General features: G+C 53.1%; 3 protein-coding genes across 3 annotated transcripts; all 3 read right to left on the bottom strand.

Annotated features, from left to right (window-relative positions):
* Positions 1–1,576: 1,576 nt before the first annotated feature.
* LOC129119931 (inositol 1,4,5-trisphosphate receptor-interacting protein-like 1) lies at positions 1,577–3,241 on the bottom strand. Its single transcript, XM_054632174.2, has one exon. The coding sequence runs from the start codon at positions 3,173–3,175 to the stop codon at positions 1,577–1,579; it is 1,599 nt and encodes a 532-aa protein (XP_054488149.2). The 5' UTR covers positions 3,176–3,241.
* A 3,576-nt stretch (positions 3,242–6,817) lies between these two features.
* On the bottom strand, positions 6,818–8,482 carry LOC143694015 (inositol 1,4,5-trisphosphate receptor-interacting protein-like 1). The gene has a single exon (XM_077177972.1). It carries the CDS (start codon positions 8,414–8,416, stop codon positions 6,818–6,820), a length of 1,599 nt encoding a protein of 532 aa, XP_077034087.1. The 5' UTR covers positions 8,417–8,482.
* Positions 8,483–12,058: 3,576 nt separating this feature from the next.
* On the bottom strand, positions 12,059–13,723 carry LOC143694014 (inositol 1,4,5-trisphosphate receptor-interacting protein-like 1). Its single transcript, XM_077177971.1, has one exon. It carries the CDS (start codon positions 13,655–13,657, stop codon positions 12,059–12,061), a length of 1,599 nt encoding a protein of 532 aa, XP_077034086.1. The 5' UTR covers positions 13,658–13,723.
* Between the last annotated feature and the right edge of the window lie 532 nt (positions 13,724–14,255).

Genomic DNA, 14,255 nt, shown 5'->3' with positions numbered 1-14,255 from the left:
GGCAACTTCCTGCCGCCTTTCACTCCCTGCACCAGGCCCAGCAGAGAGCTGAGAGGGGCTGGGGACAAGGGCCTGCAGGGACAGCACCAGGCCCAGTGCCTTCCCACCGACAGCGGGCAGGCTTGGGCTGGAGATGCACAAGAAATTCTTGCCTCTCAGGCTGCTCAGGCCCCGGCCCACGCTGCCCACGCTGCAGCTGTGGCTGCCCCATCCCTGGCAGTGTTCCAGGCCAGGCTGGGCGGGGCTTGAAACAACCGGGCCTAGGGGAAGCTGTCCCTGCCCTTGGCAGCAGGGCTGCAACAAGACCATTTTTAAGGACCCTTCCAAGGCAGGCCCTTCTGGCATTCTGTGATCACAGGGGCCGGGGGCAGCTGGACTTCATTTCGGATTAGAACGGATTCGGCACTGCAAGTTTGGCTAATTTCAAGGAGACTCTTCACAAGCCCAGATTCACAACTTGTCACTTTTACCTGTAACTGTAGGTCTAGTTGGGGTCAATAAAGTCTTGCATGATCCAGGCTCTGGAATATTGTAGTTTATTGAATCAAGAGCAAAGCAGTTTCCAGGTTGCTGCTCACAAAAGCACTAACTATAGAGCATAACTGTGTGTCCCCAAAAGACAGAGACACGATCTATGGCTTTACTACTACATAAAATAATTTCTTATTTGCAATATAGAAGATAAAAGTGTTATGCATAAATATATCTACTTATGACAATCTTTCCAGATAGAAATGCCCCGAGAGCATTAATATGTATCACAACTTAGAGTGACACTAAATATTGGCTATATTGCCTTCTTTAAAGAAAATTACATGGTTGACTCTTTAGAATACTTTCTTATCATGTTATAACCGTTACGTAATTCATACCATTGATAATATTTTAAATATTCTAGAGGCTTTTATTATATTTAACTATTATATATGCTAATTGAAAAGCTTTCTAGCATATAATATGTACACACGGGGTGTATATATATACACAAATTAACAACCTAGATCTTTACATATTCAAAAAAGATCACGTCAGCTCCAACACAGTTGCTACAATGCTGACCTGAAGGATTCCCATGCAGAAGCAAGGAAAAACACCGTCCATTGACTGATCCCAAACCTTGCCCAGGGATTGTGGAGTCTATCTCCCCAGAAAGAGTCAAGAGCCTTGACCGGAACGCAATCCTTTGTAGTGTAGAGCGGGAAGACCTGCCTGGAGCACCCCTGAACCAAATGATACCACCAGTGGTCCTTTCAAACATTCCCTCATCTGGGATTCTGAGATCGGCGTCCCTGCACAAGGTGAAGCTCTCAGAGGGAGAAGGGACTCAAAGAAAGAGGTGGGCGAATAATAGCATTTCCTCATGCGTGTTCCTTGATCTTTGTAGCCAAACTGGATGCAGTGCTAGGGAGGCTCTTGAGACCACACTGCGGTTGCTGCTGGCATAGTGCTCCTACGCAGCATTTTCCCTTCCCTCTCTGTAGCCCACATTCTCCCTTCTTTGCCCGTCTAGTGAGAGCTGGTTCTCTGCCACCAGGTGTGAGCCTCACAAGCACAGCTCTCTGCAGAAGAACCTCTTTCACTGTTCATTTTTAAGGATCCGTTTCAACCAATGGTGCAGATCCACGTACTGGCTCATTGCCTGGGAGTGGGCAACCGGATCCATCACCAGGTGATGGAAGAGATTGCATGACCTGGCCATTAGGACCTCTGGGGGCAAGTGGATCCCCTCAGGAAGCCTCTGGTTGCCCACAATGAAGTGATTGAGGCGTCTCATTTCCACACACGCGCGCAGGCTCTCGCTGATATCCATCAGCCGCCTCACAAAATGTCTCCTGCGCCACTGTGACACGGGCAAGATGCTCAGGAGGTGCATGACAATGGTCTTGATGGTATAGGTGGAGAAGCCTAAGCCCAGCTGAAGACGAGTGAAGAATTGCAGGCATTTCAGGTGCAAGCTGTCAGGGGGAGCCCGCCTGGCGATGTACCTGAAGAACTTCATCTCGGCCACAGCGTAGCTCTCCGGCCAGATTATGCTGGAGGTGTGGGCTTGCCTAGGCTGGCTGCTTACAAAGACGTCTGAGTTGCCTTGCCGCACCCCAAACAGCATCTCGATCCGGTAGCTTTCTCTGCCATTGGTCACCTTGAACTGGCAGGAGCGTCTGGGGGGCAGCAGCACTAAATGCCAGTGGTGTGACTCAAGCAAAGCCGGCCAGATTGCTCTCACCAGCTGGTAGAACCAGCGGGCAATTTTGCCCACGTCCAGGTAGGAGCCCGTGCACAGGGTATGAAGGAGGCTGGGATCCTGATGCCTCCTCAGCTCCTCCTCAGGGTGGTGCAGGAAGCACAGCATGTTCTCACCCTGCCGCTCGCTCGTGCAGGTGCACTCCTGCTGCACGCGGATGTGGAAGTTCCTCAAGCGCCTCTGCCCTGCAGTGCCCAGCTCTAGGTGGAAGCTGTGCCCTCGGGGAGGTGTCATGGGTATGAGCACCTGGTACACAACATCCTGCTCACGAGGACTCCAACCTTCAAAGGCACTGCCCACCCCAATGGCTCCTTGCAGTACCGGATAGAAACTGTTGGACAAGACCCGTCGAAAATAAATTGCAAAATGCTCCATCAGCCTTCTTGTCCACATGCATCCTTCCTGCAGGTCCCGCACAGGCCACTGTATGCGCTCCATTATGATTCTTCCAAAGTTATCGGCACCATCACGGTATTCTTCCACTTGACTTCCAACATCATTGACGTTTGCTGCATTGGCGGCCTCATTGCCAACTTCATTTGCAGCATCACGCTCTTCATTCGCAGCAGCATTGTTGACATCCTCTGCACGGCCATCATCACTGTCATCTTCCTCCTCCTCCATGTCACTGTCTCCCTCATCTTCATTTCCAACGTCTTCTTCATATGCATCCACATTTTCAACTTCCTCTTCATTTACACCATCGTGTCCTTCTCCTTGCTCCTCTCTCCTCAGGCTCCCTTTCCTCCACATATACCACTGTGCCAAGAGAAGGAGCAGGAGCCCAGCAAGAGCCCAGAGCTGCCAGTGCTGCCAGGCAGAGCAGAGCAGGTCTCCCCAGGCCAAGGCACCCTGCTTCACCAGGACCAGCTGCTCCACCTCCCGCTCCAGACGAATCTTCTCCTCTTCCTGGAGCTTGGCACGCACCTCCATTCGCAGACGTGTCACCTCGTCCAAGCCGTCACCCACGGGCTGTGGGTACTGGACTACACTTTGCAAGAGCAAGAGCCACAATACCCAGGTATCCATGGACTGCAGGAGGATGGCGAGAAGGCCTTGAGATGGGCTGAGAGGGAGGCAGCTGGCAGCAGGGACGGGGGAGGCAGCTGGGACGGGAATCCCAGGGATTTGGGAGCAGGAAGGACAGGACCCCAGAGAGCTGGCAAGCAGCCAGGCCCGTTCCGCTGCCCGAGCAGCAGCAGCAGCAGCAGCAGCAGCAGCAGCAGCAGCACGGTGCCCTGCCCAAGGCTGTGCCATGAGGGGCTGTTCCTGGATGCAGGGGGAAAAGCCAGCCCCGGGTGCAGCGTTTCTGCCCCGGCCCTTGTCCCCAGCCCAGCCTCCCCACCACGTGTGCACTCACCGCTTGCCCAAGCAATACAGGGCCAGCGTTACCTGCTGGGGCCTTGTATAGCTGCCCCCATTTGTGACATGGCCCCACGATGTCATGGATGTCACAGTACAGCACAGCCAGCCCAGCCGCACGCTTTGTCCCCACCCCAGCTCACAATGTTGGAGGGGCCCTGGGGTACTGGTTAAGGCAGCCTTTGAGTGAATCTTCTTCAAAGGACCTCTCTTGGCCCTTCTCTTGTCTTTCTGATCAGCTGCCCTCCACTGGCAATCTCATAGATATCCATGTTGGAAGGCACCCTTGAGGATCATGGAGTCTAAGCCTCGACTCCATGCTGAGCTTCAGTTAAATCTCTGACTCTATAAAAGCTGTGCTTTGGTTTCAGCCTTGCTGCTTTTCTTAAGGATGAGCATGACAGCATCCTCCTGCTTCCCCCCCACAACCACTTGTGTACCAGGCCTCTGGGAGAGCGCTCCTTTTCCTGCTCCCAAAAGGGTGTGCCAGTACAATTGTTCTGCATTAGAAAGATGTCTTTTGGGTGACCACTTCCAGATAGATTGGTCTGGCTTTCCGTGCATAAACAGGCACAGCTTCACAGACTGCAGTGATGAACCGCCATCTAAGAGTCACAGGCTGCTATTGTAGGTCTTCCCCCTGATTCCTACCCAAAACTGCTCAACCCCATCAGCACCATCATTAAGCTCTAGACAGGTGGAACCCTGCCTTACATAGAGGGTGACCCCAGCACCTCTCCTTTCATGCCTCTGCCTTCTACAGGCTTACAAATATATAAACCAGAGGGAGCATAAAACAGAGGGGTATTGTGGTGGCCAACAGCTCAACTGAAGGCCTCACAGTTTCATTTCATCCTTATTTTGTAACTGAAGCATAAGTAATGCTTATGTTTTTTTTAATTAGAAAACTTAACCAGTGTGGACCATTGGGGAGCGGGCCTGGACCGCTGGGGACACCAGCAGCTACTGCCCGTTTGGCTGCGTGGCAACTGGTTCAACCGATATGGACTGACCAGGCAGACATTCAGATCTGCAAAGGAAGACAGCACTCACTAAAAGTTGGTTGCTGTGCATGAACCATGGTGTGCGTGTATGGTGCCATTCCTGCCTCTGCAATCAAAGTGACAGAGGGGTTCCACACAGTAGGCAACTCGGGAAGTCTTGTACCTTCCGAGTACCTCAGGCAGTGGGGGAAGGAAGAGGGTGATGCACCTGGGAATAAGGATAAAAATGGAGGCCTCGCCCTTGTCCTGGGTCTCAACAAATCGAGACACCCCAAGGGGAAATATCCCTTGGCCTCTCCCTTTATTCCAGTAAAATGACAGGTCTCCTCTGTGTCCTCCCTGGACTATCCTCTGGCATCGTGAAGTTTTTTCCCCACAGGGAGACACCCTACTCCTTCAGCGCCCATTCTCCAGCTCTTCTCTGCTTTCTAACACATCTAGAAGCCCGTCTCCTTGCCGCTGCACGGATCTCCCACGGCTCTCTGCCAGCCGCACGCCGGAGCTCCCAGCTCCAGCTGGCAGGGCCTCAGCGCCCGCCCTGTGCCCTCCCCCCCGCGATGGCCAGAACAGGCCCTGCTTGCTGCCCTCATGGTGACACTCCTGGCCCCAGTGCTCTCCAAGGCCTTCTCTGGGGGCAACTTCCTGCCGCCTTTCACTCCCTGCACCAGGCCCAGCAGAGAGCTGAGAGGGGCTGGGGACAAGGGCCTGCAGGGACAGCACCAGGCCCAGTGCCTTCCCACCGACAGCGGGCAGGCTTGGGCTGGAGATGCACAAGAAATTCTTGCCTCTCAGGCTGCTCAGGCCCCGGCCCACGCTGCCCACGCTGCAGCTGTGGCTGCCCCATCCCTGGCAGTGTTCCAGGCCAGGCTGGGCGGGGCTTGAAACAACCGGGCCTAGGGGAAGCTGTCCCTGCCCTTGGCAGCAGGGCTGCAACAAGACCATTTTTAAGGACCCTTCCAAGGCAGGCCCTTCTGGCATTCTGTGATCACAGGGGCCGGGGGCAGCTGGACTTCATTTCGGATTAGAACGGATTCGGCACTGCAAGTTTGGCTAATTTCAAGGAGACTCTTCACAAGCCCAGATTCACAACTTGTCACTTTTACCTGTAACTGTAGGTCTAGTTGGGGTCAATAAAGTCTTGCATGATCCAGGCTCTGGAATATTGTAGTTTATTGAATCAAGAGCAAAGCAGTTTCCAGGTTGCTGCTCACAAAAGCACTAACTATAGAGCATAACTGTGTGTCCCCAAAAGACAGAGACACGATCTATGGCTTTACTACTACATAAAATAATTTCTTATTTGCAATATAGAAGATAAAAGTGTTATGCATAAATATATCTACTTATGACAATCTTTCCAGATAGAAATGCCCCGAGAGCATTAATATGTATCACAACTTAGAGTGACACTAAATATTGGCTATATTGCCTTCTTTAAAGAAAATTACATGGTTGACTCTTTAGAATACTTTCTTATCATGTTATAACCGTTACGTAATTCATACCATTGATAATATTTTAAATATTCTAGAGGCTTTTATTATATTTAACTATTATATATGCTAATTGAAAAGCTTTCTAGCATATAATATGTACACACGGGGTGTATATATATACACAAATTAACAACCTAGATCTTTACATATTCAAAAAAGATCACGTCAGCTCCAACACAGTTGCTACAATGCTGACCTGAAGGATTCCCATGCAGAAGCAAGGAAAAACACCGTCCATTGACTGATCCCAAACCTTGCCCAGGGATTGTGGAGTCTATCTCCCCAGAAAGAGTCAAGAGCCTTGACCGGAACGCAATCCTTTGTAGTGTAGAGCGGGAAGACCTGCCTGGAGCACCCCTGAACCAAATGATACCACCAGTGGTCCTTTCAAACATTCCCTCATCTGGGATTCTGAGATCGGCGTCCCTGCACAAGGTGAAGCTCTCAGAGGGAGAAGGGACTCAAAGAAAGAGGTGGGCGAATAATAGCATTTCCTCATGCGTGTTCCTTGATCTTTGTAGCCAAACTGGATGCAGTGCTGGGGAGGCTCTTGAGACCACACTGCGGTTGCTGCTGGCATAGTGCTCCTACGCAGCATTTTCCCTTCCCTCTCTGTAGCCCACATTCTCCCTTCTTTGCCCGTCTAGTGAGAGCTGGTTCTCTGCCACCAGGTGTGAGCCTCACAAGCACAGCTCTCTGCAGAAGAACCTCTTTCACTGTTCATTTTTAAGGATCCGTTTCAACCAATGGTGCAGATCCACGTACTGGCTCATTGCCTGGGAGTGGGCAACCGGATCCATCACCAGGTGATGGAAGAGATTGCATGACCTGGCCATTAGGACCTCTGGGGGCAAGTGGATCCCCTCAGGAAGCCTCTGGTTGCCCACAATGAAGTGATTGAGGCGTCTCATTTCCACACACGCGCGCAGGCTCTCGCTGATATCCATCAGCCGCCTCACAAAATGTCTCCTGCGCCACTGTGACACGGGCAAGATGCTCAGGAGGTGCATGACAATGGTCTTGATGGTATAGGTGGAGAAGCCTAAGCCCAGCTGAAGACGAGTGAAGAATTGCAGGCATTTCAGGTGCAAGCTGTCAGGGGGAGCCCGCCTGGCGATGTACCTGAAGAACTTCATCTCGGCCACAGCGTAGCTCTCCGGCCAGATTATGCTGGAGGTGTGGGCTTGCCTAGGCTGGCTGCTTACAAAGACGTCTGAGTTGCCTTGCCGCACCCCAAACAGCATCTCGATCCGGTAGCTTTCTCTGCCATTGGTCACCTTGAACTGGCAGGAGCGTCTGGGGGGCAGCAGCACTAAATGCCAGTGGTGTGACTCAAGCAAAGCCGGCCAGATTGCTCTCACCAGCTGGTAGAACCAGCGGGCAATTTTGCCCACGTCCAGGTAGGAGCCCGTGCACAGGGTATGAAGGAGGCTGGGATCCTGATGCCTCCTCAGCTCCTCCTCAGGGTGGTGCAGGAAGCACAGCATGTTCTCACCCTGCCGCTCGCTCGTGCAGGTGCACTCCTGCTGCACGCGGATGTGGAAGTTCCTCAAGCGCCTCTGCCCTGCAGTGCCCAGCTCTAGGTGGAAGCTGTGCCCTCGGGGAGGTGTCATGGGTATGAGCACCTGGTACACAACATCCTGCTCACGAGGACTCCAACCTTCAAAGGCACTGCCCACCCCAATGGCTCCTTGCAGTACCGGATAGAAACTGTTGGACAAGACCCGTCGAAAATAAATTGCAAAATGCTCCATCAGCCTTCTTGTCCACATGCATCCTTCCTGCAGGTCCCGCACAGGCCACTGTATGCGCTCCATTATGATTCTTCCAAAGTTATCGGCACCATCACGGTATTCTTCCACTTGACTTCCAACATCATTGACGTTTGCTGCATTGGCGGCCTCATTGCCAACTTCATTTGCAGCATCACGCTCTTCATTCGCAGCAGCATTGTTGACATCCTCTGCACGGCCATCATCACTGTCATCTTCCTCCTCCTCCATGTCACTGTCTCCCTCATCTTCATTTCCAACGTCTTCTTCATATGCATCCACATTTTCAACTTCCTCTTCATTTACACCATCGTGTCCTTCTCCTTGCTCCTCTCTCCTCAGGCTCCCTTTCCTCCACATATACCACTGTGCCAAGAGAAGGAGCAGGAGCCCAGCAAGAGCCCAGAGCTGCCAGTGCTGCCAGGCAGAGCAGAGCAGGTCTCCCCAGGCCAAGGCACCCTGCTTCACCAGGACCAGCTGCTCCACCTCCCGCTCCAGACGAATCTTCTCCTCTTCCTGGAGCTTGGCACGCACCTCCATTCGCAGACGTGTCACCTCGTCCAAGCCGTCACCCACGGGCTGTGGGTACTGGACTACACTTTGCAAGAGCAAGAGCCACAATACCCAGGTATCCATGGACTGCAGGAGGATGGCGAGAAGGCCTTGAGATGGGCTGAGAGGGAGGCAGCTGGCAGCAGGGACGGGGGAGGCAGCTGGGACGGGAATCCCAGGGATTTGGGAGCAGGAAGGACAGGACCCCAGAGAGCTGGCAAGCAGCCAGGCCCGTTCCGCTGCCCGAGCAGCAGCAGCAGCAGCAGCAGCAGCAGCAGCAGCAGCACGGTGCCCTGCCCAAGGCTGTGCCATGAGGGGCTGTTCCTGGATGCAGGGGGAAAAGCCAGCCCCGGGTGCAGCGTTTCTGCCCCGGCCCTTGTCCCCAGCCCAGCCTCCCCACCACGTGTGCACTCACCGCTTGCCCAAGCAATACAGGGCCAGCGTTACCTGCTGGGGCCTTGTATAGCTGCCCCCATTTGTGACATGGCCCCACGATGTCATGGATGTCACAGTACAGCACAGCCAGCCCAGCCACACGCTTTGTCCCCACCCCAGCTCACAATGTTGGAGGGGCCCTGGGGTACTGGTTAAGGCAGCCTTTGAGTGAATCTTCTTCAAAGGACCTCTCTTGGCCCTTCTCTTGTCTTTCTGATCAGCTGCCCTCCACTGGCAATCTCATAGATATCCATGTTGGAAGGCACCCTTGAGGATCATGGAGTCTAAGCCTCGACTCCATGCTGAGCTTCAGTTAAATCTCTGACTCTATAAAAGCTGTGCTTTGGTTTCAGCCTTGCTGCTTTTCTTAAGGATGAGCATGACAGCATCCTCCTGCTTCCCCCCCACAACCACTTGTGTACCAGGCCTCTGGGAGAGCGCTCCTTTTCCTGCTCCCAAAAGGGTGTGCCAGTACAATTGTTCTGCATTAGAAAGATGTCTTTTGGGTGACCACTTCCAGATAGATTGGTCTGGCTTTCCGTGCATAAACAGGCACAGCTTCACAGACTGCAGTGATGAACCGCCATCTAAGAGTCACAGGCTGCTATTGTAGGTCTTCCCCCTGATTCCTCCCCAAAACTGCTCAACCCCATCAGCACCATCATTAAGCTCTAGACAGGTGGAACCCTGCCTTACATAGAGGGTGACCCCAGCACCTCTCCTTTCATGCCTCTGCCTTCTACAGGCTTACAAATATATAAACCAGAGGGAGCATAAAACAGAGGGGTATTGTGGTGGCCAACAGCTCAACTGAAGGCCTCACAGTTTCATTTCATCCTTATTTTGTAACTGAAGCATAAGTAATGCTTATGTTTTTTTTAATTAGAAAACTTAACCAGTGTGGACCATTGGGGAGCGGGCCTGGACCGCTGGGGACACCAGCAGCTACTGCCCGTTTGGCTGCGTGGCAACTGGTTCAACCGATATGGACTGACCAGGCAGACATTCAGATCTGCAAAGGAAGACAGCACTCACTAAAAGTTGGTTGCTGTGCATGAACCATGGTGTGCGTGTATGGTGCCATTCCTGCCTCTGCAATCAAAGTGACAGAGGGGTTCCACACAGTAGGCAACTCGGGAAGTCTTGTACCTTCCGAGTACCTCAGGCAGTGGGGGAAGGAAGAGGGTGATGCACCTGGGAATAAGGATAAAAATGGAGGCCTCGCCCTTGTCCTGGGTCTCAACAAATCGAGACACCCCAAGGGGAAATATCCCTTGGCCTCTCCCTTTATTCCAGTAAAATGACAGGTCTCCTCTGTGTCCTCCCTGGACTATCCTCTGGCATCGTGAAGTTTTTTCCCCACAGGGAGACACCCTACTCCTTCAGCGCCCATTCTCCAGCTCTTCTCTGCTTTCTAACACATCTAGAAGCCCGTCTCCTTGCCGCTGCACGGATCTCCCACGGCTCTCTGCCAGCCGCACGCCGGAGCTCCCAGCTCCAGCTGGCAGGGCCTCAGCGCCCGCCCTGTGCCCTCCCCCCCGCGATGGCCAGAACAGGCCCTGCTTGCTGCCCTCATGGTGACACTCCTGGCCCCAGTGCTCTCCAAGGCCTTCTCTGGGGGCAACTTCCTGCCGCCTTTCACTCCCTGCACCAGGCCCAGCAGAGAGCTGAGAGGGGCTGGGGACAAGGGCCTGCAGGGACAGCACCAGGCCCAGTGCCTTCCCACCGACAGCGGGCAGGCTTGGGCTGGAGATGCACAAGAAATTCTTGCCTCTCAGGCTGCTCAGGCCCCGGCCCACGCTGCCCACGCTGCAGCTGTGGCTGCCCCATCCCTGGCAGTGTTCCAGGCCAGGCTGGGCGGGGCTTGAAACAACCGGGCCTAGGGGAAGCTGTCCCTGCCCTTGGCAGCAGGGCTGCAACAAGACCATTTTTAAGGACCCTTCCAAGGCAGGCCCTTCTGGCATTCTGTGATCACAGGGGCCGGGGGCAGCTGGACTTCATTTCGGATTAGAACGGATTCGGCACTGCAAGTTTGGCTAATTTCAAGGAGACTCTTCACAAGCCCAGATTCACAACTTGTCACTTTTACCTGTAACTGTAGGTCTAGTTGGGGTCAATAAAGTCTTGCATGATCCAGGCTCTGGAATATTGTAGTTTATTGAATCAAGAGCAAAGCAGTTTCCAGGTTGCTGCTCACAAAAGCACTAACTATAGAGCATAACTGTGTGTCCCCAAAAGACAGAGACACGATCTATGGCTTTACTACTACATAAAATAATTTCTTATTTGCAATATAGAAGATAAAAGTGTTATGCATAAATATATCTACTTATGACAATCTTTCCAGATAGAAATGCCCCGAGAGCATTAATATGTATCACAACTTAGAGTGACACTAAATATTGGCTATATTGCCTTCTTTAAAGAAAATTACATGGTTGACTCTTTAGAATACTTTCTTATCATGTTATAACCGTTACGTAATTCATACCATTGATAATATTTTAAATATTCTAGAGGCTTTTATTATATTTAACTATTATATATGCTAATTGAAAAGCTTTCTAGCATATAATATGTACACACGGGGTGTATATATATACACAAATTAACAACCTAGATCTTTACATATTCAAAAAAGATCACGTCAGCTCCAACACAGTTGCTACAATGCTGACCTGAAGGATTCCCATGCAGAAGCAAGGAAAAACACCGTCCATTGACTGATCCCAAACCTTGCCCAGGGATTGTGGAGTCTATCTCCCCAGAAAGAGTCAAGAGCCTTGACCGGAACGCAATCCTTTGTAGTGTAGAGCGGGAAGACCTGCCTGGAGCACCCCTGAACCAAATGATACCACCAGTGGTCCTTTCAAACATTCCCTCATCTGGGATTCTGAGATCGGCGTCCCTGCACAAGGTGAAGCTCTCAGAGGGAGAAGGGACTCAAAGAAAGAGGTGGGCGAATAATAGCATTTCCTCATGCGTGTTCCTTGATCTTTGTAGCCAAACTGGATGCAGTGCTGGGGAGGCTCTTGAGACCACACTGCGGTTGCTGCTGGCATAGTGCTCCTACGCAGCATTTTCCCTTCCCTCTCTGTAGCCCACATTCTCCCTTCTTTGCCCGTCTAGTGAGAGCTGGTTCTCTGCCACCAGGTGTGAGCCTCACAAGCACAGCTCTCTGCAGAAGAACCTCTTTCACTGTTCATTTTTAAGGATCCGTTTCAACCAATGGTGCAGATCCACGTACTGGCTCATTGCCTGGGAGTGGGCAACCGGATCCATCACCAGGTGATGGAAGAGATTGCATGACCTGGCCATTAGGACCTCTGGGGGCAAGTGGATCCCCTCAGGAAGCCTCTGGTTGCCCACAATGAAGTGATTGAGGCGTCTCATTTCCACACACGCGCGCAGGCTCTCGCTGATATCCATCAGCCGCCTCACAAAATGTCTCCTGCGCCACTGTGACACGGGCAAGATGCTCAGGAGGTGCATGACAATGGTCTTGATGGTATAGGTGGAGAAGCCTAAGCCCAGCTGAAGACGAGTGAAGAATTGCAGGCATTTCAGGTGCAAGCTGTCAGGGGGAGCCCGCCTGGCGATGTACCTGAAGAACTTCATCTCGGCCACAGCGTAGCTCTCCGGCCAGATTATGCTGGAGGTGTGGGCTTGCCTAGGCTGGCTGCTTACAAAGACGTCTGAGTTGCCTTGCCGCACCCCAAACAGCATCTCGATCCGGTAGCTTTCTCTGCCATTGGTCACCTTGAACTGGCAGGAGCGTCTGGGGGGCAGCAGCACTAAATGCCAGTGGTGTGACTCAAGCAAAGCCGGCCAGATTGCTCTCACCAGCTGGTAGAACCAGCGGGCAGTTTTGCCCACGTCCAGGTAGGAGCCCGTGCACAGGGTATGAAGGAGGCTGGGATCCTGATGCCTCCTCAGCTCCTCCTCAGGGTGGTGCAGGAAGCACAGCATGTTCTCACCCTGCCGCTCGCTCGTGCAGGTGCACTCCTGCTGCACGCGGATGTGGAAGTTCCTCAAGCGCCTCTGCCCTGCAGTGCCCAGCTCTAGGTGGAAGCTGTGCCCTCGGGGAGGTGTCATGGGTATGAGCACCTGGTACACAACATCCTGCTCACGAGGACTCCAACCTTCAAAGGCACTGCCCACCCCAATGGCTCCTTGCAGTACCGGATAGAAACTGTTGGACAAGACCCGTCGAAAATAAATTGCAAAATGCTCCATCAGCCTTCTTGTCCACATGCATCCTTCCTGCAGGTCCCGCACAGGCCACTGTATGCGCTCCATTATGATTCTTCCAAAGTTATCGGCACCATCACGGTATTCTTCCACTTGACTTCCAACATCATTGACGTTTGCTGCATTGGCAGCCTCATTGCCAACTTCATTTGCAGCATCACGCTCTTCATTCGCAGCAGCATTGTCGACATCCTCTGCACGGCCATCATCACTGTCATCTTCCTCCTCCTCCATGTCACTGTCTCCCTCATCTTCATTTCCAACGTCTTCTTCATATGCATCCACATTTTCAACTTCCTCTTCATTTACACCATCGTGTCCTTCTCCTTGCTCCTCTCTCCTCAGGCTCCCTTTCCTCCACATATACCACTGTGCCAAGAGAAGGAGCAGGAGCCCAGCAAGAGCCCAGAGCTGCCAGTGCTGCCAGGCAGAGCAGAGCAGGTCTCCCCAGGCCAAGGCACCCTGCTTCACCAGGACCAGCTGCTCCACCTCCCGCTCCAGACGAATCTTCTCCTCTTCCTGGAGCTTGGCACGCACCTCCATTCGCAGATGTGTCACCTCGTCCAAGCCGTCACCCACGGGCTGTGGGTACTGGACTACACTTTGCAAGAGCAAGAGCCACAATACCCAGGTATCCATGGACTGCAGGAGGATGGCGAGAAGGCCTTGAGATGGGCTGAGAGGGAGGCAGCTGGCAGCAGGGACGGGGGAGGCAGCTGGGACGGGAATCCCAGGGATTTGGGAGCAGGAAGGACAGGACCCCAGAGAGCTGGCAAGCAGCCAGGCCCGTTCCGCTGCCCAAGCAGCAGCAGCAGCAGCAGCAGCAGCAGCAGCAGCACGGTGCCCTGCCCAAGGCTGTGCCATGAGGGGCTGTTCCTGGATGCAGGGGGAAAAGCCAGCCCCGGGTGCAGCGTTTCTGCCCCGGCCCTTGTCCCCAGCCCAGCCTCCCCACCACGTGTGCACTCACCGCTTGCCCAAGCAATACAGGGCCAGCGTTACCTGCTGGGGCCTTGTATAGCTGCCCCCATTTGTGACATGGCCCCACGATGTCATGGATGTCACAGTACAGCACAGCCAGCCCAGCCGCACGCTTTGTCCCCACCCCAGCTCACAATGTTGGAGGGGCCCTGGGGTACTGGTT

The sequence above is a fragment of the Agelaius phoeniceus genome, chromosome 5, assembly GCF_051311805.1.
Source record: "Agelaius phoeniceus isolate bAgePho1 chromosome 5, bAgePho1.hap1, whole genome shotgun sequence".
Classification (NCBI taxonomy): Eukaryota; Metazoa; Chordata; class Aves; order Passeriformes; family Icteridae; genus Agelaius; species Agelaius phoeniceus.
This window is presented reverse-complemented; position numbering and strand designations above follow the sequence as displayed.